Here is a 26,803-nt window from a genome sequence, read left to right as displayed (position 1 = left end):
TAGTAGTTATTCTTATCCAAAGTTTCATTACTTGCCTTTTCCCAAAGCTTCCCTTCCCAAGTTATGACTTTCACTTAATACTGACATCATTTATAATCCTGCATGACATTACAGAAGCATTACTACCATCATACTTATACAGAGATGTAAATGACATAAAAACAAATCTTGCACAGCAAAGGCATCCATGACGTTTCCTGGCAGCCAGTTAGGAGCAACAATTGTAGAAATAGGAGTCCACAATTTCAGTTCCTTTAATAAATGAAGAAATGTAACTGGGATGCCATATTTTCAGTTGAAGATGAAATTTGTAAGTCACTCATTACACTTGAAAAACTTTGACATTCCAATAAAGGTAAATGAGTAACATGAAAAATGCACGTTTCAAGACCCTTCAGACAAAAGCACACTCATCATCTTAGATGATGAATTATCACTGGTAGTTTGACACATGCAAAGAACCTCAGTAAAAAAAAAAAATGCTTGCCCTAGAAGAGAACTCAGCAAGGGGCAAACCTCGAGCAAAGCAGATAGATTTAGAAGGAGCAAATTGGAGCACAAATTTTTTCAGGCCCCAAAGCCAAAGACAAGGAGGAGTGGTGACGACAAAGGCACCATCTCTTCCGAGTTAAGATATACTGCAGAAACAGGACACCTTCCTGCATTCACCTGTCCTTGCCATTTAGCATTGAAAAAATACATATTGCCCTGTTCTCAGTCATTTGTGCATATCTAATTGCATGTCTGAACCAACAGCCTCATGCCAGCATCATTTTGAGGCAAACTGACTTGTCAAGCAAGCTAGCCCACCTTAGAAAGTTTCTTGAGGAGCACCTTGTCCTTCTGCAGGAATGGTTTGTACTGGGTGTAGAGGCCTGCAATCAAAGCAGCAATGCCCACAAGCACAGCTGAAACTCCCTGCACAATGACTGAACTAGTGGAAGGCATAGCATACAGTGAATGCAGGCATGGTAATTGGAATGCAAAAACTGCCCCTGTGCACAACAAACCTTAATCTTACTATGATCAGGGCTTTTCAGCAGAAATTGCAAGCGCGCGCGCGCGCGCACGCACACACACACACACACACACACACACACACACACACACACACAAAAATGTGCCACTAGAAACATGCTAAGCCCAAGAAACACACAAAATGTGTTAGTAACTTAGCAGGCATTCCTTCCTTCCCCAACCAATGTCTCACCGCAAACACTATGGACTTAAAGAAGATGACATCTGCCGCCTCATCTATGCCTTCTTGCTGAGCCGCTTTCTGTGTACAGTTCCATATCTAAAACTATACCATAGGGAAATAGACACCTTAGAAGCCCTCCCCAGGAAAGCATACAAAACCGCTCTCCATCTCCCCCCTTATACACAAACCTCAAAACTCCTACAACTAGGACTCCATAACGCTATACACAAGCTCGTTGAAGCTCACAGATAAGCTAAATACCTACGGCTCACTAAAACCGCTACAGGTAGACACATACTTGACAGACTGCGTATCCGAATACCCGCCAACCACCCCCAGCTTCTCCCCCTCCCTAAACCCATACTCTGCAACCTCCTAGTCAAACCCCTCCCACGCAACACATACCCCGATTACCACACCGCATGCAGAGCAGCCCGCACATGCGCCCTCCACAAATAATATGGTTCCGAGGAGGACGCCATATGAGTAGACACGGCTTGCGCAGGCATGTGCTCTGCAGTGGCAATTGTAGACAACACGGGGTGCCCACTAATCTCTGTTTCCTTCCCACCCACCTCCACTCCAGAATCAGCAGAGGAGGCTGCAATAGCTTCTGCCATTGCCCACACTGAAGCTCAGTACAGCCTTTCCGATTCCAAAGTTGCATTACTAAATTTCGCCAGGGGCAGGATCCATGAGACCGCCTACCGCATGCTAGAATTGGTTTCTCCGGAACCATCCCGCCAAGTGGAGCCTACGCACTCGGGAAATCCTGGCAACGAGGCCACCAATGCCCACACCCGAGGACTTATAAACCGGGCGGCGGCGGACTCGGGCCTGGACGACTCGAGAGAGCGCATGCATACCTTCAGCGAGCTGACGCAGGCCTATCGAGCCGAGCGCCAGCTCTACCTCCGACTCCACCCATCCCTTACCATCCACCACCAAATCCTATGATGCTGCCTGCAGACCCGAACCCTCCCCACGCCCTTCCTACCTACGCCACATGTACCCAGGTGCCTTCACCCCATCTTGTTCCTTGTGCTTCCATCCCACCACTACCCTAACACATATCCTGATAGAGTTCCCTGCTGATCTTCCCCCGCCGGGATCAGAGCTCTCCACCTTGGAGGAATTTGAGGCCTTACTGCGCGCGACGAACCCACATCGGCAGAAGACCGCCATCACTCGAGCCACAGATGTGCTGCTCTATCACACATTTAGTGCAATGAGGCCGTGCCTGGCCCAGGCTTGCGGCTCACACCAGTGGACAATAAAGTTTTCTCTCTCTCTCTCTCCCTCTCACCGTACCCTTGTTAGCTAGTGGATTAATGCACAAAAAAGCATCCTTGCGTCTCAATCTCCTGTTGTCATATGACCTGCCCACACACTTATAAAATGTGCACTAAAGTGCTCTCCATGACAACCACAGTTTATAAATGACTGCTACCTTAGAAAGGCTGGTTATTATGCTATGCAACACCAACTCTTGGCAATGAGACCTGGTGCAAAACTTGCCTCGGCAGAATGGCACGAGTTTGTGTTTGTCATGTTTTCTATTGAAATCTCATTGTTCATATTCTCCCATTAAGATGAGCTGTCTGCACTTTTCTAACTTAAAGAAAAAAAAAACTAATAAATATAATGTCTAAAAATAAACGCATTTCATAAAAACAGTTTCTAAACGTTCTTGAACAGAAAAAGAAGCATGGCATCTATGATGGGAGCATTCTGTCACTTTTGCGCAGACCTCAGAAGTTGACAATACTTTATGGTACAGGTGTCGCAAAGAACAGCAAGCCTTTGTACTAGGCAGCAGGGGCAGGACTGCTATTACACACATGTCAGAGTTGCACACTCTACAATGCACCATACAAGTAGGATTTTAACACATTCTCTTACCCTGCCAGTGACACATCGGTTCAACACCTCTTGAGGAGCCCCATGTGAACTTCCTCAAACAGGATGCACCACTTCCGCACCACCACGGCGGGGCTTATCAAATATGGCATGTGGCACAGCCAACTTGAGAAAATTCACTCGAGGTGTAAGCCTACCATCGCACGAATAAAACCAATATATGCAATAATGGTACCGAGGCAATAATAATTTGCCTCGGTACCATAATTTTGCTATGGTCGAATTTTTTAATGTTGCCGGTGTTGGTTGCTGCCAGCTATGTTAAGAAATTTGCAAACATATTTGGCAACTTTCGAGTATCTGTTCCTCGAACTGAATATGAATCAAATAACAAACACACTGGAATCATATTCTATAATTTTAAATACTTACACATCTCTATTAAAAAACTTGCACAATCACAGCAGGGAATCATACCTGGCTTGCTGTCTAAAGTCCGTAGCTGGCCTGCTTTCTTGAGCTTCTGAGGAGAGTCTGCAGAAAATTTCAATAGTTTCTGAGATGCTACCAAAACATTCTTTAAACTGGCTTAGAACACAATACTTGCATTGTTTTTCAGAGAGGGTGATGTACTTTCTGTGCAGGAAGATAAAATGCACTTTACAAGTTTTACATTGTACAGGCTATTCGTGAATTCCTACAAACACCAGCTCGATGGTGTCATGCCTTGACAGGCTCTGTACTTACCAAGTATATACAGTACTTAAGTACCAGTATATACAGCATATAGTACTTTACCAAATACTGTTTGCCACAGCAATGAATGCTTTCAGTGACCATGCCAGTTAGCTTCACAGGTAAATTTTTGAACTGCCTTAAATGCAGTCATGAAGCCAGTAAAGCTACCAAGGAATACTCACACAACAGCACAAAAATGTTCAACAACAGAAAACAAATTAAAAACAGGTCACACTAGCACTGACGGATATTCTTGGAATAAGTAATGAACAATGGTTATACCTATACTAGGGGCCTATGTATTTTAGTATTTGAATTATTTCACCAGGTTTCACCTTGCACATGCTATAGAAATGTGGGAAAGCCAGCCTATTTGGCACTCGGTTTTTCGCGGCTCCCTCAGAACGGAGCTAAAGCTTTGAAAAAGGTCTCCCAGTTTCTTTTGTAAGCATCATCCGAGTTTCTCTACTTCCTCCTGTGGTAGCACCACTCATCTATGCCAAAGCAGACGCCGGGAAACGGCGCCCACTATCCTCTCCCGCATGAACAGCTGCCAACCTGTCCGATTACAGTTATTACTGGCTAAACTGCACTGATCTTGTGCGCATCGCTGGTGAATTTATATTATGAATTCTGGATATATGTGTTCGCTACAACAAGGTTTTGAAGCAGAAGCTCCACTACGCCAGCCAGCTTGAGCCTTCAGCGTCAGTGGGTTCCTGAAAGAGCGCCAATTCGGGCCTCTCCTTTCCTGTGGGAGGATGACATTAGAATCAGCCTGCCATGACATTTGAATTCACATTACCCCTATGCCACGGGCAGGAGCTGCCGGCTCGGGTCGCTTCTTTCATATGGGAGGGTGATATCAGAATCAGCCTGCTAGAAAGAACCCTTTGCATTCACATTACCCCAAGGACATACAGGCACATCCATAAGGCTTGGTTAAAGTGGGACTTTGTATGTGGGCTGGTAGCTTACATTCTCACGTCATACCCTTAAAGGCTGAGCTTAAGTGTCCCCAATAATGTAGCGCCCCACACATAGGAATAATGTAGCAGGCAAAAAAAGCTTCCGCTTCCATCCAGGTTTAACCAGAGCTAATCTATAGCTAGTTTTTTTATTTTGTGTAGTTACAAATCTGAATTTAGCAGGGTGGAAGAAAAACAATCAGACATAATACCCCAATGACGAAAGCAAAACTACTTCAGCTGCACAATGGCATTTCAACTTGCCTTTGCACACACAGATGTATGTGCATCGCAGTTACGTTAGGAAGGAAGAACAATAAATGCTAGCCTCTTTGGAGAGTAGATAAAAGGGAATACAAGGACTCAATGCCATTTCTTGCACAGACACAGCTAGATTTTCATAACTACCACTAAGGCCACCAAAGCTACAAAACACCTTGAATAATGTTTCACCATGGCAGCCTAAGTGAATGCTTTAAATAAAACAGAACAAAAGCGCCAAACAAAAGCACTAGTGAACTGCTTGATTTCTTGGGCACAAGTAAGCTATGTTATTTTGCAATATCTTACGGTTGTTCATACTCTTCATTTTCAGATTACACATTTTCATTCCATTTTACATGTTGCATTCTGTTGCATTCTACACAATGTGAAAGTTACAAATGCCAGTAATGTAACCATAATTGCTGATGCATATGGCATGGCACAAAAAAAGAAACGTACCGGGCAAGGGGTCGTCACCAAGTCTCAGCACATGAGGCCAGTGCTGGAGTGTCTTGGCGAAAAATGGGTTGGTCACTCCCAAAATCACAGAGGGCCTGCATACACATCGTAACAAGTGCCACAGCTGTAGTTATTCAGATATCCATACATAATAAACGTAATGAAACAAGAGTGCTGGATGCAGTTTCAGTAGTGTAGTGGCAGGAAAAGGAGACAGCTTCTGCCAGAGTGAAGAACTGGGCGGGACTGATGCTACCCTCTACCCTAAATAAGTTAAACCTAGATATATAGAATTACTGTTTATATAAAACACTAAAAAGACCCCTTGGAAATTCCATTCAAAAGAAGAGCACCATTACTTGTGTTTATCGACTCGCATTCATGCTGTATACGCCACAAGCAGTTTGCAGCAGCACACAGCCTGTACATCCTTGACTCTGCAATCCCTAGTCATGCTGCGCAAACTGTGAACAGTTTGTGGCTGCATGCAACCTGCGCGTTGCCAACGCACCTTAAGGCTGGGGAAGGGCATGCTGGAAAAATATACAGTCTCCATTGTTATTCTCCGCAAGGATGCCACCACTCCGGGACGAAATGCCGTCAGGACGGACAGTCAGACACCACAGAAAAAGTATGAGTTTTCATTGTGACTGCTCTGTCTGGCTCTGCTTGTTTTGCACATGTGTGTGATCACTGTCGCTGTCCACATTGTTGTCTGCTGCTGTGTAGCACACAACACTTAATGCTAAGTGAAAGATCTAACAATCTGCGTTCTTGAGTTCTCAGATACGATTCATAATATCGGGCAGGGTGGCTGAAAAAATTGGGAGGACACTAAATACCACCTTTAACAGTCTGATTTGACGCTGTTGATGGCTCTCATCTGTGACTCCAACACACCGTGATGTAGGGAAGTGAAAATATTCAAAATTTTGAATATGATCCGAATATGTTTGCTTTTCATTTAGCAATCTTATTAAAAAAAAAAACTGATATTTGGAATTTTTGAAACATTCGAAAATTACAGCATACGCCAAAGGTTTTCGACTTCACCGCACTTTCACTTCATTGTGCGCTTCACTGCAACCCTTGGCCGAGTGGACTGTGCAGTGAAGCATTCTCAAAACACAACGGGGCCATTTTGTTAAAAGGGACCTTCCCTTTTGCGAAGGCGGCCTTCCCGACAGTGAGTGCAAAGTGAAGCACTTGACGAAACCAGGAAAAAAATGTTATTCGCACTTCGATATCATCTCAATGCAGACAACCATTGTGCAGGTTACTGTGATGCACACCTGTTAGGCAGTTTCTTCAGGAATGTTTGATAATTCAAGATTTCACTTAATTCGGACATTTTTTCTGGTGCCCTGATGGTCGAGAGTTTACTGTATTCACCAGCAATATGACCACTCCAACTGGTTTCACACAGGTCCATCCCGTACAATAAATGGTATACAGAACCCTGTATAAAATTTATGCTACAGTTTTCAGCCAAGCATGCACTTCTGTGCAATGCCAGGTTAATTTTGTTTGCAAATAGTACCTTGTGCATTCTGAAATAAACAAGACAAACAGTGTTTGCTATTTTTATTTTCCATTTTTTTTCTTCACTGATCAGTTTATTTGATTCGATATTCAAAGGCATTTTCTCCCATATTTGTACTATATGATCTGTATTCGAAATTTTTAATATGCACACACTCCCATCGTGATATTGCCAGCATGTAGCACCTTGGCAGTGTACCAAGGTGCTGCATGATGATAAGTCTTTTCACAACAGCTCAACTCATTTAATGGTGGTGAACTTGGCTAAACATCAAGGCAATATGTGCTTCTGACAATTCACAGCCTGCCAGCAAAGCACAAGCTTATGAAGCCTACTTTTCTGAGCTTAGATGAGTGTGTTCAGCCCTCAGTGCTATCCCTTCGCAAGTTCAGCTATTCTCGTGAAAGGCCAATTGCAGAAGGAAACAATGATGGCATGCAACTGAGGACCCCGCTAAGCAAAACTAACCTTTAAGAAATTTTAAAATTCTCAAAGACAAAAGTGGGAAGTGGGATCATTATGTGGGTGGGCTAACTACACGAGTTAATATGGTAACTAGCTATAAAATTAGAGCAATTTTTGCAGTAAATTATGTTCACAGCAGGAAAGAGGATTAGTATGCTCTTTAAACGCATATTTTTGTATCAAGCAGTCACTGAAACAACCAGTACAAGAAATCATATTAAGCATCAGAGGAAATTCTTACCACATCAAAAGTCATGAACAATACTGACTGTATTATGGGCAAAAGCACTTTTAGTAATGCTGCATGCTATGTCTGCTATGTCTGCACTGCTTCCACCAGCTGCCAAATTGGTGCATACTCTTCTATCATCTCCTCTCAACGAAAGGGAGAGTGCATGGCAGGCAGGAAAAGAGAACCGACATACTTCCTAGCCGACTCCCAATGACAACAGAGCACATCACTCACAGGCAGGGAGATCCTATGGTGTACTCCTTGAACTCGCTATCATGAATTGTGAAGAAAGGCCGGTAGTCGGCACAGTACCGCAGGGGCCACACCAGACCAACCAAGGCCAGGACCGTCTCTGAGCACACAGCAGGTGATGGTGCCATCACAACTATGGGCTGCAGGCGAATAACAGACTTAAAAAATGATGAAGGTGCAGCACTTCAGAGTGGCACATATGCGATGAAATAGTCATCACACGACTGTGCACCATACAAACTTGACACAGCTCAGCACAAGGTGGGCTTCACTTAAATTTCAGTTAAGTTTAACACTTAACACATAACTTTCAGTGTAAGCACCATGCATCACTCTGACAGCGAGGGGTTCATGTGAACTAGAAAAGGCTGTGGTATATTGGATGAAGAATTGTGTACTTTAAAAAAAAAAAATTCCATAAAATGGCAGAAGACAGCAACTATTGAAAAACATTGGCTGCAAAATGAACTCCCAAATTTAAAGTTTACTGTCACTTGCATTTGCAGCAAAAAAGTATGTCGCCAACACTTTCAAATGCCAGAGCAGGAGCATCCATTCAAAATCACAGGTTTACCACCTCTGAAGAATACATGCTGCAATGCGTAATGCAAGCATTTGCAAGTGCTTTCAAATAATTCACCCTGGAAATTAAAAAACACTTAAAGCTTCCATGTGTCAAGTAAGGAAGCCTAAAAACTAATATAATAGTCATCAATCACCCCGCCATTCAAGCATATCTACATCCAATAAGCAAGCTACACAAAATAAAGCGTGCAAAACACACCTCTGACACCAGTACTAGTTCCCACAGGAGTTGCACATGAGATAGCAGGGGCATCAGGCACCTGCAATAGCAAGAGGGAACAATTAATCTTTGTTCCCTCAATAAATGCATGTCTTCTAAGCCAGTAGGAAAAATTGTGTACATACTACTGTACTGAGGAGCTCATCTGTCACTACTTATTTGTCACTGTTTGCTTTATGTCCGAGAACAATCAGCCTGTCTTCGATGAAAACATGCTGCCTGAAGTGAATGCTACTGTTTCTTTCCTCAGCTTTTCTTGAGTCTTTTGTACTGCCCCTATTGCAAGCTAGAGCCCATAAAAAACTGCTAGCTTAGGCAAATGCAGAGCAATAGAAACCTGGGCACTAATTCTTAGGTTTAAATGCAGTACAACACAACAGAGGTAGCCAGAAAGGTGCAGAGAAGCTTTCGTTTGCAGCTGTGTGCTGCATTTGTGTGGATACAAATAACTAATTATTCCCTCATTACACTGAGAGCATTATATCACAAGTTTTTCAACCAAACCATTTAACAGGAGTGGAAGCAGGCTCGAGCATTTTGGAGCAGCTTTGAAGCAGCTTTGGAGCAACAAAACGAGTTTTGGAGCATTTTAATTAGGTTTTGGAGCACGTTTTTAAGGTCAAGCACCTTCGATAATTGCCGTTTCTCTTTCTGAAATAAAAAATCTTTAATCTGATTCATTATTATGTAGGCTCAATGTCTTACCAACTTCGCACTCATCTCTGACAAGACAAACGGCCAAAGCATGTAAAAATATATCTTATAACACAGGCTGACCTTAGCAACAACTTGGAACAGATTAGCAGCAAACTGAATGCTTTTTGGTGCATTTCTTAACTGAACACATAGTCTGACTTAATGCGTTAACCTATTTTGACTTGATAGATTCAAATGCAGAGACTACCACTTCGATGCAGTTATACTAATTTGGAGTTCAGATTAATGGGCACAACATTTCCGCTCCCTATCTTGTGCATATTTTTTTATTTATTTATTTAGAATGCACCTCAAAGTCCCTTGATATGGGGTATTACATGATCCTTTTTGATCCTATGCCTGGGCTGATAAATTCCTGAGCACTGGTTACGTTGTCTGCCAAAAAGGCGCCTTCAGACCACAATACCACGTCTTGACAAGCCTGGCGCTAGTGCCGCTCTCGTGCTTTTTGCCTACTCTGGGATCGTAAATGACTGCAGAACCACCTCGATCGCCTTGTTCATTTGTAAACGTGGAGGAGGTCTACAGGGGTGGAAGCAGGCTCAAGTATTTTGGAGAAGCTTTTGGATGCAGACTGATGACATTAAAGGGTATACCATCCTTAAGATTTAATTCACTGCCTCCTGCCAATAGTTTATCATACTCTGCTTGAGCAATACTCGGGCTCATTTTTAATATTTTTGCAATAGGCCATATGCCTTTCCAACACTCTTGAGAAGCTTCCTAGTGATTGACAGCTTTGGCGTAGCAACCCATGACGCTTCAAGTTTAATTTTGTCTGACGTAGGCCTGACATGCTTGTCATGGACAAAATGGCTCCATGTTGAAGTAGTAGCTTGTTTTCATAGTAAAAGCATTACAAAGACTGTGTATTTTTTGGAGCCGAACAAGTTTCCTTACGGCTAGCAGTAGTTTATGCCATTTGCTTTATTTGCTGCTCTCGCTAATCTCTCCACTGGCGATTCAAAAGGCTAAGAAGAGGCGCTACGTCACATGCACAGTGCATTTTTTTGCAATTAACTATCTTCAATTACCTGTGGCTCATACTAAATTTACTTGTGAACAAAAATATATTTTGCTAGGGGAGTCTCATGGCGAGAGCCTGGTTATTTTACTGTGCCTGAGATAAAAAAAAGACGCAGAAAAAAAAAATGCTTCACGCAACAGGTGATTGTGAAGGCAACAAATAAGTCAATTGTGTGAAACAGAAATGATTAAATAAAGCCGACAAAGCAAAGCACCCATTTGTGAAAAGTGATTTTTGTGAGGGATATTCATGAGGAAAACTTTGACATCTTTCAATCAGCAATCAAAATTTACTACTATATGGAGCAGCCCTCAGCATTGCTTTAAAACCAGTGGGAGAAGCAACAGGCAGTGGTGGCAGTGTGCCCACCGAAAGAGGTCCAGCTCGTGCACAGAGGGCACAGGGTCCAGACCCGGCTGAGTGCCTAGGGTCGGGCCCAGGCCTTGCAGGTGTGGGATTCGAGCCTCCAGAGACACCCCGTGCAGGGGTAGGCTGAGAACACGACCAGGCACAGGGGCAGGCCAACTCCCCAGGTTCCGCACAGCTGCAGAGAGACAAGCAAAGACAACAAGCAAATGACAAGCTGAAATTGGGACACGCGGCAAAACTGTTACGAAGGCAAATATCTTCAACTAAATCCTGTTGAGAAAGAAGTGATGACTGCCTGTCAACTGTAAAAATCGAGGGGATGAGGGGGAGAGAGGCCTATCTCTTATAGACATGTGCTTGGCTACTGAAAGCACTAATATGTTGCTGAAAGGCATGCATTCAGTATTGAGTAGTTACATCCAGTGATTTCAAACTTAGCTAAATGATCCAAAATATAGGAGAAAAAAACAACACTACAGAAGAGATTAAGGACTGACAAAATAAAAGATCCTTCACATTTTGTTCCCTTTTTGTGGATATAAAATTTTGCCTACTGGTCATAATGAATTTAGGAAACATAACAGCACAAAGGAATGCAACCACAAGACAGAATAGAACATGACCGTGACATAGGCACTGAATTTCATTGCTGGAAGAAAGACACCTTATACAAGGCAAGAAAAAAGGAGAGAAGGTAAGGGGGTGACTCACACGGGGATCATAACAATCGGAACGATGATCGCACACATAGACAAGAAAGGCAGGAAAAAACAAGTAAAACCATTTATTCACTGCATCAAAAATTCTAGGGGCACTTCGGAACACTAAAGTGCGATGAGGCGAAAGCCTTTGTTTGGAATGCCACTAATTCCTGCTTTAGTGCGTCTGCTTGTGTGTGCTGAGTGGTGCCGTGTTCATGGAAGTGACAAATGTAAGGTGCAGCAAGGATGCCTGGATCGAACACCCAGCAAGGTAAGCTTCATATGCGTGAATCGCCTGGTGATGTCATCGGTCATGACCAGATATGAAGTCATGACCGGATGTGACGTCGTTCCGTTTATTATAAGTGACCGGATGAGACGTTGTGCTGACGTCACATCCAGTCATTAACGATGACGTCACAATCTCGCGGTATCCTGCGGAATCTCGCAAAGAAAAGTGACATTTCTTGTGACCGGACAGACAGAGTCATGGCCATGAGTATGAGACATTAAAGGCTTTCGCCACAAAAGCCGATACTCAGTACCAAAGAGCGATAGAGATATGATTCTGATGCATTGACAGTGGGTGGGCGAGCGAGGGAGAGTGAATAAGTCTGCGCCTGTGTACGTGTGTGCATGCATGTTTGTGTTCACCTTCACTTACTCAACTGCTTTCTTAACAAAATAAATGGCATTGCTGTAGCATTGGTGACTAAATTAAGCTGGGAACAATGTCATCTTTTTGCATCAACAAGGATCATTTCGAGGTAGTTTGTTTTGCTACCTGAATTGTCATATAAAGAAGTCATATATCATATTATCTAACTGATACTTCCGTCATGTTTCCAGACGCACACAAAGAATGTTAAAGAATAAAGGTGCCATGTGGAGACGAAAGCAAAGACAGTGTCGTAGAAGTAGTGACAGCTATTTGAACTATATAATCCTGCTTATGAGGCGAATGCCACTTATGGGGAGGAGGTTACTTTGAAGGAATCCGAGAGCAAACTCCTAGTTGCAATCTGGTCAGTGAAGCTGAGATGAAGAAGAACAAAGGGGACAAAGAGGCCTCTGTCAATGGTGTAGATACAAGGATAGTAATGGTGCAACAACCAGGGTATAACACTCGCCAGCAAGTTCAATACAGCTATACCATTGAGATAGAGCAAGATTATGACAAGAAGCAAATAAAAAGTTGTGATGTGCCCTAGCCAGCAATTGTTGCACCATAAAGCTCGGAAGGGCTTGGCTACTGTACAGCAAAGACAGGGATGCTGTTGAAGTGCTAACAGAGGACCCAAGTTGACCTTCTCGTATTCAAGATTTCCGCTGTAAACAGCAAAATGAGCGTTCACTATACTGTGAATTCTCGTCAATTCTGCTTTAAAGGGACTACAAAAAATGTTTGAATTAACAGAAAGTTTGAATTATCAAATGAGCTTAAAAAACTGCCGAAAACTATTTGCAACACAGTAATTATGCCTAATGAACGTATGCATAATGCTTGTCTGCATTAGAGCTGCAACCCAAGTGAGAACGACGATTTTTTCAAGTCTCGTCAAGCACTCGCTTTTGCATATGGTCGGGAACGTTAAAGAAGTCTGAAATTGTGAAGGCCGCCGCGTACCTTTTTGGCAGTGTGACGAAAAAGCAGTTGCGCCTCTTCACAAAACGGCCTCGTTGCTTTTTGAGGATGCTTCACCGCACAATCCTCGTGATGAAGCATTGCAGTGAAGCACACAGTGTAGTGAAACTGCGCGTGACCTGGGGCTGTATTCAGAGTCTGCGCCGTTTTCAGGAGCGTCATTTTCGCCCTCCTTTGATTGGTAAAAATGACGGAACCGGAAGTAGTGGCAACCAAACTGATATCCATTTCCAATGTTTCCACTAATCACATGATTCTACGTGAGGGCAAAACTGCTGAAAACGACGCAAACATGAGAATACATGCCACGGACATATGTGTCGGCATTAGAACAGTGTTGCACCATCCCAAAATAAAAATAAAAGAACAGTGATACATCAAGTCATGTCCGAAACAGCGCGACTGGCCGATGCGTGCACCTGATCGCAGACGCAGTATGGCATGGGGTTAGAGAAAGCAAAACCAAAACCATGCGATTGAGCTTTATTTCCGAAATAGCGAGCTTCTGATCGTCGTTCTGCGTGCCACAGCGCGCATGATGTGTGCGGGCACCACTGTTCCATGCAATACAGGTTCTGAGAGGCCTATTTCAGTGATCACAGCCCTCGCAAATCATCTCTCGAACGAATTAACCGGTTCGAGCCCGCTCATGTCCAAATTAACGAGCATCCGACAACATGCCGGAACCGCGCTTTTGATCCAAATTTCCAAATTAACAAAGTTCAAATTAATGAGATCTTGATGCACTTGCAGAAAATTAATTGAGTATGCTTGAAAATAACTTCACAGAAAAACAACAACAAACCTTTGTGGCTACATTCGGGATGTTTGCAAGTTTTACTTTTGGCTACACTTGGGCTATGTGGAGGCCAATTTGGCTACCTCCCGTTGGAATGATATAGCAACTCTGCATTCAATCCATTTTTGTAATTTGTGATCTGTGCTTAACTGGTTAGTACTAGTAGCTTATGGCACACTTTATAAAAGTAAAAGAATTACAGTTGGCGTACGATAAGCGATCTAGTTATGGCATAATATGGTTATGAATGATATGTGTTAGGTCTCATAGGAGTATGATTTGCAGAATCCGTGTTGCTCTGGTGTTCAAAATGAGTAAGATTCTAGAAATTTGACGAGATTAGACAATGTAATACGTTCGAGCATTTTGTAGTCACTACTTTTGAGCGAAATGGAGTGGTAAGTGAGAGGCAGTGTTTTAAATATCAATTTTGTAGATTAGAACTGCCTTCCTGAATTTCCACTCAACGAGGAGAGTAGATGTATAAACTGATTGCTGATAAACACTGGCTAGAATCTTAGGAAAAAAACTGCAGGTGTTTTTCAAGAAATTTGAGTTAATGAAACAAAAATTCAGCGATGGAATGAAGTTTAAGTGCGTTCCAAACTTGCGCTGTACTACAGTGCCTAGAATATACTGGCTAGTGTGCCGTGTGCCAGCAGTTTCCCATAGGAAGGGGTGGCGCCCTTTACAATGACCGCCACCAGACCCCGCTTAGGTATGCACGCAAAGTAGTGTGCGGAAACACACGCTAGCAGACGATTTCGCTTTGCAGACGACCGGCTAAGCTCAGCCGCCGTTGCCGCCTGCGTGAATGTGTAACTTTTTGGTACATGTTCTTTGGTGCGTGCGTATCAGGACGGTTTTTCTTCATGCTAATGTTGAAAGGCAGCACGTCCACGGTAAAGCAACCTTCTAAAGAACGAACATGCTTTGTGTCGATGTGTGGCAGTGGATATTGCTCAAGCAACAATAGCGTGTCTATTCTCGGTGCTGGTGGACCCTGCAAGACTTGCAGAGTAGGAGAAGAACACCGAGCGAACAGATAAGATGCTGTGATCGAAGGCGGTAGTCTGCGAAAAACACTTCGAAAGCAGCTGCATTGAATGCATATTCCAGGTGACCGTGAATGGCGTCGCTAACGAGATTCCACTCGAGAGACCTCCTGAAGCATGATGCGGTGCCTACGATATTTGATGCCAGCTCAAAGAACCTTGTGCTTCCCAGAGCAACGAAAAAGAAAACAAAACATCGTATGTGAGCAAGAGGAAGTGCTACCAGCAAAAATACGCAAGAAACATGCTGAGCGAGAACATATGCCGACTCGATCTAAAGCACGGTTGACGCCGGCACATCTGAAAACCAGGTGGATACCACATGTCCTGATCATACAGCAGAATCTGGAGGTTTCATGGCGCATTCTGGACCGCAGGATCAACAGACATCACCAGTTTTCAAGCCTCCAGACGCTGCTGCTTTAACCTGCGAAGATAACAAAGACCGCAAAGCGCAGAGGCAGTGCTTGACTTAAGCTCTTGAAGTTAAGGCATTGCCAGTAGGTCGATCCTCCCTATTTTGTGTGTTACAATTAAACTGTGGTGATTCTTGCCTTCCGTTCTGCAGTTTGCGCACTGATAGATACGTAACAAGATTAATAGATTATGCATATGTGTATGTATGTATATGATACGCATGCAAGTATGTATGCTTTGTTACACCATAATAAATTTACAGTTTCATTTTTGGTTACCAAAGAAACCTTTCGAAGCCCCTACCTTTATGAAAAAGAAAAAAGGATAATCTCCTCAAGGTAAGTAATCCAATGAACAGTGAAGGAGAAAACAAAGTAAAGTGTTTTTGTTATGTATTACTTATAAATAAAAAAAGCCTGCATTTTCTTACACCTTGGCTGGCACCTGCCCATCAGCCTAAATAATTACTGCTGGACATAAAAGTAATAAAAATACTTAAACCCGTGTAAATGTTATGGATATAGATGGCAGACGTATTCAGCATGCGCACACTAAAAAAAAAATCCGCGACCGTATCTTTAGCGAGGATGGTGCACAGTGCCCTCGGCTGCGTGCTGGACTGGCATACGCGCAGCGACGCATCACCCCCCCTTTACTCCGCACACCTGCTATCAGCAGCACTCCTGACGGCAGCTGCTGGCAGTCATTGCACTCTGTGCCACCTCGATCGGCACACTAGCCAATATATTCTAGGCACTGTAGCTGTGCATAGTCACAAGGAGGTGTGAATGGCAGCAGAACATCAGCAGTGTTGGAAAAGTCTTCAGTAAATAAATCATTAAGAATCCTGAGGAGCAGATCATAAGCACTACCTATTAAGGTAATAAAATCATCTATCAAGGAACTAATAATGCGCCAAAATTGCTTAACATTAGTTTTAAGGCAAAAGCCTTATATATCCCATTACGACAAAACACATATTTGTAATCTCTCATTACCCGTGATAGAAAAGGCTGAGACAAGGTACTATTTCATGTGCACAGAGCATATTTTTTTCAATAAATTCCGGCCAACAGCTCGTGGCTTGTTTTTATTTACTTACAAATAAATATTTATTATGTGGCATTATTTTTTAGATTATGAAAAGTTTGCCATTTTCTATTGACATTTTCTATTTATGCCCTGTGTGTTACCATCATTACGAACATGACGGCCCCTATAGCGTGTACTTGCAACTCCCAATATACCATCATCCTGCTACATTTCTCACAGTCACTTAATAGAAATGCATCAGCTAGCAATCTCTTTAGGCAATACCATTAATGGGCCACTGTGAGGAAAAATTGCACTCTCCTAAATTTGATAGCAAAACAATGAAGCTGAAGTTTGGAGCAGTTTTGGAGCAATATTTTGCTTTAGAGCAGGATGGAGCAGGAAAACCAGTTTGGAGCAGAACGGAGCAAATGGAGCAGTACTTCTACTCCTGTACATGTGTATTTTTCCTGGAACTCCGTGAACCTAATCTTTGCCACTTCTTTTGTCAAATATTTCATGGCTTCCTAGCTTGCTTATTACTGTTTCCCGCCTTCTGTGTTTCCGCACATTCACTGTTTTCTTTGAGGAATATCCCCAATGTAATGCCTTCAAGGACCCTCATCAGAGGTAAAGAAGTAAATAAATAAAATAAGTATGTTCATTAGTTTCTCCCAGAAATGGCAACATCTGTGTTTATTTTTCTGTCTTTCCCAGATTATATGAGAGTGGTCCCTTTGTCGTTACAATCATTATGTAAATTTCACAAAAAGGCACACCAAGAAGAGAACCATAGACAATGATCAAAAGAAGACATACACACCTGCCTCAAGGCTAGGCTGACCTGTGCGGAAATACTCCTGTGCAATGAGAGAGAGAACACGGCTGAAGAGACCAACCAGGGGCAGCCGGGTGAGCACCACAAGGGACTGCACAGACAAGTTATGATACAATACAAACCTCATTTAACCAACGAGCCATCCAATACGAGGCACCAACAGACAGGTAGAGCTGCGTTTACAAAGGCCACGCTGCAAGTAAACAACTTGCCTTTTGGAAATATCCCCTGCGCACATTAGGGTCTTTGACCTGACGAAAATACACGCAGCCGTGGAAATAGACGGGATCGGCCTGCAATGCCGGGGCCACAGCTGCATTGTAGGCCACCAGGGCTGGGCAGAGCGGCCTTTGGGGAAGGGCACACTGCCGGATGCGGAAGTGAAACTGTGTGTCTCCCATACAGCCAGAGTTGGAGTCTGGGAAGGCCAGGTAGCAGATGCTGCTTTTCTGCAATGATTACAGCACATCATGTGGCGCATGCTGCAATTGGACCTTTAAGGTTTTTTGTAATCAGCCTGCACCACCCATTCTCTAGATAAGCCTAGAAAACAAAGCTACCATATTTACTCACAGAATGAGGTTTGCTCAGATATTTACTCTCATGTTTACTGACACGCTTGCATAATAAGTGCACCCGCACCCCTCCACTTCCACTGTTAAAGGGCAGTTTCTTCTCCCTGGCGCATAAGTGCACGCCTTTCTTTTGGAGTTAAGTCTGCTGGTGATGATAGGGGATATTAGTGGGCACTCTTTTTTCCGACCACCGACACAACTTATGTGATACTGCAAAGTGCCATCTGTTGAACCTCAAGACTATTACATTCCATCCTGCAGGAAAAATACCCAATAAAAATGTTCTATGAGAAACCCAAGAAACAACATCCACCTACTAATGTGGTTACAAAGGGTTTGATTTGTCATAATAATAAATGTAGCAGCTTGATGCAAATGAGCTTCACACTGTGTTGAATTATACAAGTTGTAGTAAACTGTTCTTAGGAAGCACTTAGGAACAGCTACATGAGTAATATGTGCTGCTCTAAGATAGAAAATAAACATAAATGTTTACCACTTGAAATGTTTTTCTGAATATTGCACACAGCCCTCAAATTTGCAGTGATTTTCTGGGAAAACATTCAAGGCCTATCAGTGCAACTCAAGATGCAGTGCATGTGCTCACACTAAATTCATCTGGCTGCCTCTTGCGTCTCCTAGACACAGTTTCAACTGCTGCTAGACTTGTGTCTTTGAATTTGCTTTCACCATAGGTTTGTGACATGGGGAGAATTCCTGAGTTGTCTGGGTGGGCAGTGGGTGGGTGCTCACAGATGAGAGATGCATTTCCGTGCTCAGAGACACATTTTGCAGTAATAGATGTAATGCTTACGCACTGAAGGCATGTTCATTATTTGAGTAATTGGCCATCTTGTCCAGCCAAGCACTCTGGCTCCAAGGTCATGACATCTCATCAATGGACATGAGCTTGAAGCCTCAATTCCTAACCTTGGAGCTAAGTTTTCATGAAGGCCAGAATGTAAAAGCACTTTTTTACTAAGAGTATGATGACTATAACCAAATTTAATTACCTAATGACCATGCTTGCATAACAAACACAACTGGAATTGTTCTAGTTAGTAAAAATTTTAACTAGATGCAGTGCAAAGATTATTTTGCACTGCATCCTCCAAAATTAGCATCATATTCTGGGGTGGAGAGAAAAAAGGCAGTTATTATGAGACCAAATAAATAATTGATGTGAGATGCACAATGTCAGTAAGTCATGTCACTGGCTTATCTGAACAGCTGCAAAAAATATGTAACAGAGCATAAACGCTGCATTACAAACAGGGACCTGCACGGGTAATCTCTTAAGCACACAGCAGAATCAAATCTAAAAAAAAGAATGAACAAAAATAATAAAAATATCAGGGACCAACTGAACACATTCAATGAGAAAAGCATGCCTACCAGACTAATGAGCATACCATGGCAGCAATACTATTCAAAAGAGCTTATTCTTTTACTTGCAATTGTTGCAGAAGAGATGCACATCCATTTCATTTTTGCTGAACTAAACGTACACTATCTATACAGATAATATGCAAGGACATAAATAAGCGTAATAAGCAAGGAAAGGCAAATCGAAGGCACAGTAGTCGAGAGCCCTAACCCCTGCGCTACCCCGGTGGGGTCCCTGAGCAAAAGGATAATGTTAAGCGTGACCACATTAGATGTCCCATTTAGTGAAAAATCCGACGTCAAGACAAATATGAATTGGTCAAGAGGATCGTGACTAGAAATGTGAAGGCCACAAAGAGAGAAAAAAATATGGACATTTCAGAAAAAAAAAAATTTTTTTTTTTCAGTGGAGGAAAAAAAAGGTAAAAAAAGCATAGAAAATTTTTCAATGTGACTGCAAGGTATTTGTGGTCTTTCAGTTTAGGTTTGCTTTTTGCATGAAAAATCCCTACAGCCTGCCTCAATGCAAGAAGCGAGAGCAATTTGCATTGCCTACTTTTTTGGTTTTTAAGGGGTACAACATCCCAATGCTACATTGGCTAAGAAGGATGCCGTAGTGGAGGTCTCCGAATTATTTCGGTTGTAGAGGAGTCTTGAATGTGCTTTGAGACAGCTTCTAGATGGCTTTGTCTGATATCCCACAGTACATGGGCACCTTATGTCTTGATTCCATCACAAAGCAGCCGCTGTCGCAGCGATAGAACCCGGGTACTCCGACTCCATTAGTTGAGCACCTATGTGATCAGCCGTCAAGACAGTCTTTTTCAAACGTCCGTCTTGCGAGGACGTGGGCTGAAAGCAGGTCACAATGATGCTCTAAGCTAAACAGCTATATGTGCTGCTGTGCAATGAATATAGCACAAAGCCACAATGCATTTTGCCACATAAACTGCTTTATCCAAATGCAAGCCTTCTTGCATACAACACTGCTGGTTGTTTAGGTTTTTTTTTTTGGAAGGGTGTGCATTAATTCTATGCGATATATATTCAAGCTGACATCTAGGGAATTTTAGAGAAAACCAGACAAAAGCTTCAACTTCTGGCTGAGCAATCTTAACGAGTAATTTCACAGAGCAAACATGGGAAAGAGAGTTCTCATAGTGCACGACAATCAGCTGGTGGTGAGAAAGTTTCGGCTGCAGTATAACATCTGGGAGCATTTTCTGTGTGTGAAACATCCACTGGTGGGAAAAAAGCGAGCTGTCCATTTCGATGGAGGTGAAACGAAGTGGCGTCTGTGTGCTGCGGAATGTCAGTGCACGGTAAAATCCCCAGGTGGTCAAAATTACTCCAAAGCCCTCCACTATGGCACCCCTTTTTCCCTTTCCACTTTCACTCCCATCTTCCTTTCTTCCCTTATGGTGCAGTTCTTCAGGTATCCGCAGAACAAGTGTGACAGATACTGTGCCTTTTCTTTCCTGTGAACCAATAATTTATTATTATTATTATTTTGTTTTGTGTTTTTTTTTTTTTTTTTGCTCTCGCTTGGGTGTAGCGAGAAGCGTTGCTATATCTACTGCCTTTTTTGTAGTCTTGGCCGTAACTGCCGGGCCCAGTCCCTCAAGCCTCTTGTTGGCTTATGACAGGCCTGAACCATATTGTATCATCTACAAAGTGGCAATAAACATTATTATTATTATTATTATTATTATTATTATTATTATTATTATTATTATTATTATTATTATTATTATTATTATTATTATTCAAGTACTGCAATGCTGCACATGGATCTCCCAACACAATGTATTTGACAAGCCATTAGTTGTGTAAGAAATTTCACCTAGACATCAAGAAAATTTACGTCAATGAAACAAACGCCAAGCATCAGAATAGTTTATCAGCACAGTCATCAAGTAAAAAACAATTTGTCGGTATGTAGCAGAAGCGAAGAACAGCCCTCACTACAGAAACAAATCATGGTGGCAGCATCTTTCCTGGACCTTATCACTCCATAGCTACAAAGCCAAACTGATGCTGCCTCAGATCAAGCTTCTTGATACCTTATGAGTGAAGCCTTTCTCAGCTCAAAGCGTATGTGGGTGAAATGCCATGTAGAGAAGACCTTGGCATATGCGTTGTATTGAACCCTTTTGTCAACCGATAGACTAATATCTGTGGCGCAGCATTCGTGAATTGGCTGTCGCTATGCTAAAGCCACTGCTCTATTGATCAGGCGAAACAGTCAAGAATTGTCACACTGTGGAGTATGTATGTTGCTGGCAAGATATGCAAAGCGATTCAAATGCTCGGAAGCAATAAGTGGAGGTGTTAGTCACAGGCAGAAAGCAGCCAAAGGCACCGTTGCAGGTAGTTTGTACATCACATGCATTGGATATGCGCCTGACAGCCTAAACTTGCTTATGAATGATCTGTATTATACCCCTGTCACATGGTCATTTTCAAAGGCAATTGAGTCGATAGCCTCCGAGATTTTCAATTGCGACTGAACACGAAGGAGTTGTCCCACTGCTACACGGAAAACTCGAAGGCTGTTGAAATTGTTCTGGTGTTTGGCCCCAAACTTTTGTGACGCCACTATCATAGCTTTCGATTTTGCTTAAAGAACTAAAACTGCAAAATAAAATATGACTGTTACCCTTTTTTAGTAACTGCAGGTTTTTAGTTGTTATTAAAGGACAGCTTTATTTTTTTTTTTAATTCGCTGACGTTCATACGATTGTGTTTTTCACTGTGCTTTTCTCATCAACGCTGGTTACAGTGGTAGACGGTACAAAAAAATGTTGTGCCTTAAAAGAGAGCAATACTATATTTAAATTATTATGCACACTACTATTTTATTGCGTAAACTAAAGATATAAAATAATAGCGCTTGTTCAAGTTTTTGCATCGTAAATGCGCTGGGCACGAGAGTGTGCATGGCGCTCCTCGGGTCAACGCTAGCAATCTTGTGCGACGTTCGAGATCTTGATGGAGTTCTCAGCTGTTCCGCTGACTTGAGTCGATAGTCTACAGACAACCGGTTCGAGGGCCTTCGAAATTCCCTTGTGACAGCGGTATTAAAGAGTCATCACCGATGTTTATGCTTTTTTTTGTGGATTTGTTCACTTTTTTCAGCAAAAAAATTCACACTGTTATAATCATGCAATTTATTTTTTCCAAAATTTCCACTTTTTTATTTTAAAAATTTTGAAAATTTTTCAGGCAAGCCCAAAATATTTGGAAATTTTGCACCTCTAAACTCTTGAGACCAAAGCCGAGCAATTTCGCTTTAAAAAAAATTTTGTCAAATGTCTTCGGATGCAAGCCGGCACACTGCCCTTAAGCCACCTAGGAATGCTCATTTAGAGTGGGTAAATGGAGGCCTTGCCCATGCAATTTGCCTCACACAGTGTCGCAGTACAAGCAGAACAAGAGGTGTAAGCAAATGAAAGGGACTGTCTGATGCTATCGCAACCTAAAGACAAACTTGTGTCCCCTATATTCTGGTATTGAATCGGTGCAATAAAGATCAACCTATGAATCAGAAACTTCATTAAGTAGTCCCATAAAATCCAAAAATATGGCATCAGTCTGTTTGCAGTTCTAAAAGCCGAGTACTTCTTGAAAGGACACACCTAAACCTATGCTCACTCTATCTCAACACAAAGCAGCTATTTATTTCAGTTTATGTAGCCAAGATTTTGTAGTTCTATCTCTTGTTGTTCTTCATTTATCTAGTGACAAAATTCTCGAGCAGCATTAGTATGTAACAGTGAGTACAAGGTCACTATTATGTGAAATTTGGGTATTCTACCTTTGTGTCAAATTTGGCTTCACCTGCTTCCTACACTATTTCCCGAGTTATTTATTGACTATTCGGTCAACCCCAATTTCTAATACAAGCCTGCTCTCCCTGAGTTCAGTTTGTCAGTGTAAAAAGAGAAAGACACCACGTAGAAATTAGCTGGCGTCATATGCCTTTCTCAGAGTGGCTTTTCCATTTAACTAATGATGATTTTAAACCTCTGTTAATTCTTGTTATCATGACATGGTTCAGTGTGTGGATATGTTCAAAAGGTATGTCTTATACCCATTTCACACGAGCAAGTAAAAACTCTTTCACCTATCGACCGCTATCGAAAGCGTGGAGCTAAATCTTGAAACAAAACCACTCAGATTAAACCGACGTATCGAAACATAAAAATCAAATACGTGTGTTATTATACGTTGTGTATAGTAAATTTAGCTACAGTATGTTTACAAACGCTAAATTAAAGATGGCGCGCATACGTATCGGCGGTTTTCGTCACCATGTGATATCTTGAACTGGTTACGAGAGTGCTGCAGGAAAACTGCATTACTGTGCCTAGTTAACCTGCTGCGAAGCGTAAAACTCTTTATTGTAACCTATAAATGTGACACGAAAATTCACTCTTGCGTCGTTTATTTATTAAAAATTAATCATTGGTGTCCACTGGGCTGGAGGCTACTCCTTTCCAGCCGTAAAAATCTCCACTTACGGGAAAAGACCGCTTCTGGAAAGGCGATTGAACTCTGTCGTGTATCTGCGGATGAAACTCTTTTTTTTGGGAAGGTGTCTTTTTATTCAAATGCCTTTGCAGTGTCTGTGTGACAAGGGTATTAGAGCCTGAGCACAGATGAAGATTGGATGCTCTATTGACATAATTGTAACCAATACTACCCATGTTAGCATTGGCCAGTTCCAAATCAATTGGGAATTTGCAAGGTTTAATGTTTTAGTAGTAACAAAGGCTCACAGGTTTAGCAAAAATGCATGAGGGCTGCACAGGAAGATATGGCAATGACAAAGCAACAGGTAGCCAACACTGGTTGCCATTCGTGAACTGTTTATTAAAGCAATGAGCGGAAATAAAAAAACAAGCCCCTAACAAGGTGCACACTAGCAGTTACTTATTTTTGGTGGAAAAAAGCTACCGCCGTTTCGACCCAGCGTCCAGCTAAATGGGAGACAAACCACGATATTGATTAGATCTATTTCACAGCGCTTTGCAAATGTCTGGAGACCTACATGAAGTTCGATGCAGGGAAGCCAGGTTCGTTTACTTGTAACATGTAATGTATAAGCTCGTGGGACACCGCTGCCATTCAGAATTTTAAATTTGACGGACCTTTGCAAGAGATCATTTTGCATTAATTCGCAATAGGCGTTCACATCGCAATAACTGAATGACGCGGGCATGACCTGTGCAGTGTAATGAATGAGTACATGAATGAGATAAGCAAGAACACTTCGCAAACATAATCAAACAAGAAAGCGCAATGCCTAGTTCGGGAAAAACAACAAGTCCTTCCGCGACTCAAGAGTGGTACTTAGCAGGTCTGCGTCACTGCTTACCTGCCTTACAAAATTGGAATGAGGCGTCAGCAATGGTCAGCCCCAGACGAACAAAAACAAGCGGCACTTGTTACGCGCAAGAAACCGAAACGATCTACGATCCAATACATTCCTCGCTGTATTCAGAAAATAATTTCAATTTCCGCTCAAATGGGATAAAGGGGAACATTTGCAAGAGTGTACTGAAACAATCTTCCGCTTAAGCAATGTTCCCTTTGTTTCGACCAACGTTAACGAGATTCCAACTTCCTTACCTCTTTCTCGGAAAGCTGCGCGTCACTCGGTAGCACCATCTGAAATTAAGCACATCACCAATATCACCACCAGCGCTGTCGCACTGAATCTGGAGACTGAAAATCGGCTTTGCGCGAATCTGTGACTCTCACGCCGAGCAGACAAAAAAGCCTTCCGAAAGCTGGCGCAAGCGCGGCTGTTCCGGTAATCCGGAGCAAGCCGCGAGTGACAAGCCACGGAGAGACGCTACCTCCATCGCCTGGCCCAACTCCAGGTCGAAAGCGACAACACATATGCAGTGGATCCAGTTCGAGAGATTCTCGCACGCTGCTAGTCGCGGAAGCACCGAACTGTCACCTCGGCGTGACGAGCAGCTAGGAACTGCTCCCGCTTCCTCAACGTCTTCCGCCATCTTACTCACCACACCATGGCAACCATCTCATTCGCATGGCGCGAGTATGCGCGATTAGCGCCAAAACTTATTGCCAGCGACATCAACTAGAACTGAAACTGAAACTACCAAGAAGGCAGCAAGAGGGTATGGGTGGTAGGGAGCTCTAATGTCACGAGAATTAAAAAGGCAGTCTTAAAGACAGTGAAGTTTAATGAGAAAGTACAAGTGGAAAGCAGTCCGGGCGAGTGTTTTGGGCAGGTAGTGGAGAGGACAAGGGATATGCTGTGGGAAAATAGAGAAGGAGACAATCTGGTAGTCATCCATGCCGGAGTAAACGACGTGCTGAAGAACAGGGGACAAAACCTAGGCAGGGAGATAAGAACAGGGGTGGCGAAGCTACGGGCTACAGCTGAGAATGTGCACATAGTGCTGTGCACAGTGCCGGCAGTCAAGGGACAAGGCCCGTATGTAGCACACCAAGTACTGAGGGCTAATGAGATGATCTGGGAGGTAGGGAAGGCCCTCAGGTGCGATGTCATGGATGTGAACAGGGTGATACATGGGGATAGGAACTACCTCCCCTTCACGCCTGATGGCATCCATTACACCGCACCAGCGGGATGGCAGCTTGGGCTGCGGATGGGGCAAAGGGCGCTAGCTTTTTTACAGGCGAGCAGATTGCCCCTGCATACCGAGAAGTAGAAGACAAAGATGGAGGGAGGAAGGGCAGGACGAAGGCACGGAGGAGGAAAAAGAAACAACCCGTAAATTTGGCCTTCATTAATATGCAAGGGGGTAGAAGTAGAATTAAATGGGATGAAATTCAGGAGCAGCTGCAAACTGGAAATTTTGTAGTGTATGGTGTAGCAGAAACCCACCTTAGAGACAGTGAAGAACCTCCACACATTGAAGGATACTCATGGCAGGGGTGCAATAGAAAAGGGAAGGACCGAAAAGGAGGTGGCCTGGGGGCGCTAATCAAAGGCCAAGATTGGAAAAGGATAACAGAAAGCTGCAGAGAACATATATGACTCCAGGGTAGAGTGGGAAACCTAGATACAGTACTAGGGTTTGTTTACCTAAAAACAGGAAATGACTCGAATGAGGAAAATTCAGAACATTTCAGATGTTTAGCTAAAAACATAGAGGAATTTGGCCAGAATAAGGAAGTGATAATCTTAGGGGATATGAATGCACATATGGAATTTTTTGATGGAGCTACCGATACGACAGGCAAAATGTTAGCAACATTTTGTGAAACCCAGGACCTCACAATAGTTAATTCAGAGATAAAGTGTGAGGGAAAAATAACATGGGAAAGAAATAACTCTTATTCCACAATCGACTATTGTCTGATGTCCCACAAGCTGTATGACAGGTTAGTAGGTATGGAAATTGATGAAGAAGGGACGAAGAGTTTAGGAAGCGATCACAAAAGAATTAAACT

The 26,803-nt window shown here is 42.8% G+C and overlaps 1 protein-coding gene across 1 annotated transcript in view; it reads right to left on the bottom strand.

The window, feature by feature from the left end:
* Nucleotides 1-25,409, bottom strand: part of LOC146207297 (protein DENND6B) — a 50,807-nt gene extending 25,398 nt beyond the window's left edge. Inside the window, exons 1-10 of the mRNA XM_084583663.1 lie at nt 25,213-25,409; nt 24,983-25,021; nt 17,600-17,836; nt 17,373-17,478; nt 10,901-11,075; nt 8,767-8,827; nt 7,965-8,122; nt 5,491-5,585; nt 3,539-3,595; nt 811-875 (exon numbers count right to left, since the gene is read on the bottom strand). Of these exons, the coding sequence (XP_084439789.1) occupies nt 811-875; nt 3,539-3,595; nt 5,491-5,585; nt 7,965-8,122; nt 8,767-8,827; nt 10,901-11,075; nt 17,373-17,478; nt 17,600-17,836; nt 24,983-25,021; nt 25,213-25,374 (1,155 nt within the window). The 5' untranslated portion in view covers nt 25,375-25,409. The remainder of the gene's footprint in view (nt 1-810; nt 876-3,538; nt 3,596-5,490; nt 5,586-7,964; nt 8,123-8,766; nt 8,828-10,900; nt 11,076-17,372; nt 17,479-17,599; nt 17,837-24,982; nt 25,022-25,212) is intronic.
* Between the last annotated feature and the right edge of the window lie 1,394 nt (nt 25,410-26,803).

This window comes from Amblyomma maculatum, chromosome 1 (assembly GCF_055883805.1).
Source record: "Amblyomma maculatum isolate TAMU_Amacu chromosome 1, ASM5588380v1, whole genome shotgun sequence".
Lineage (NCBI taxonomy): Eukaryota > Metazoa > Arthropoda > Arachnida > Ixodida > Ixodidae > Amblyomma > Amblyomma maculatum.
Note: the sequence above shows the minus strand (reverse complement) of the source record. Positions and strands in the feature narration are given on the sequence as shown.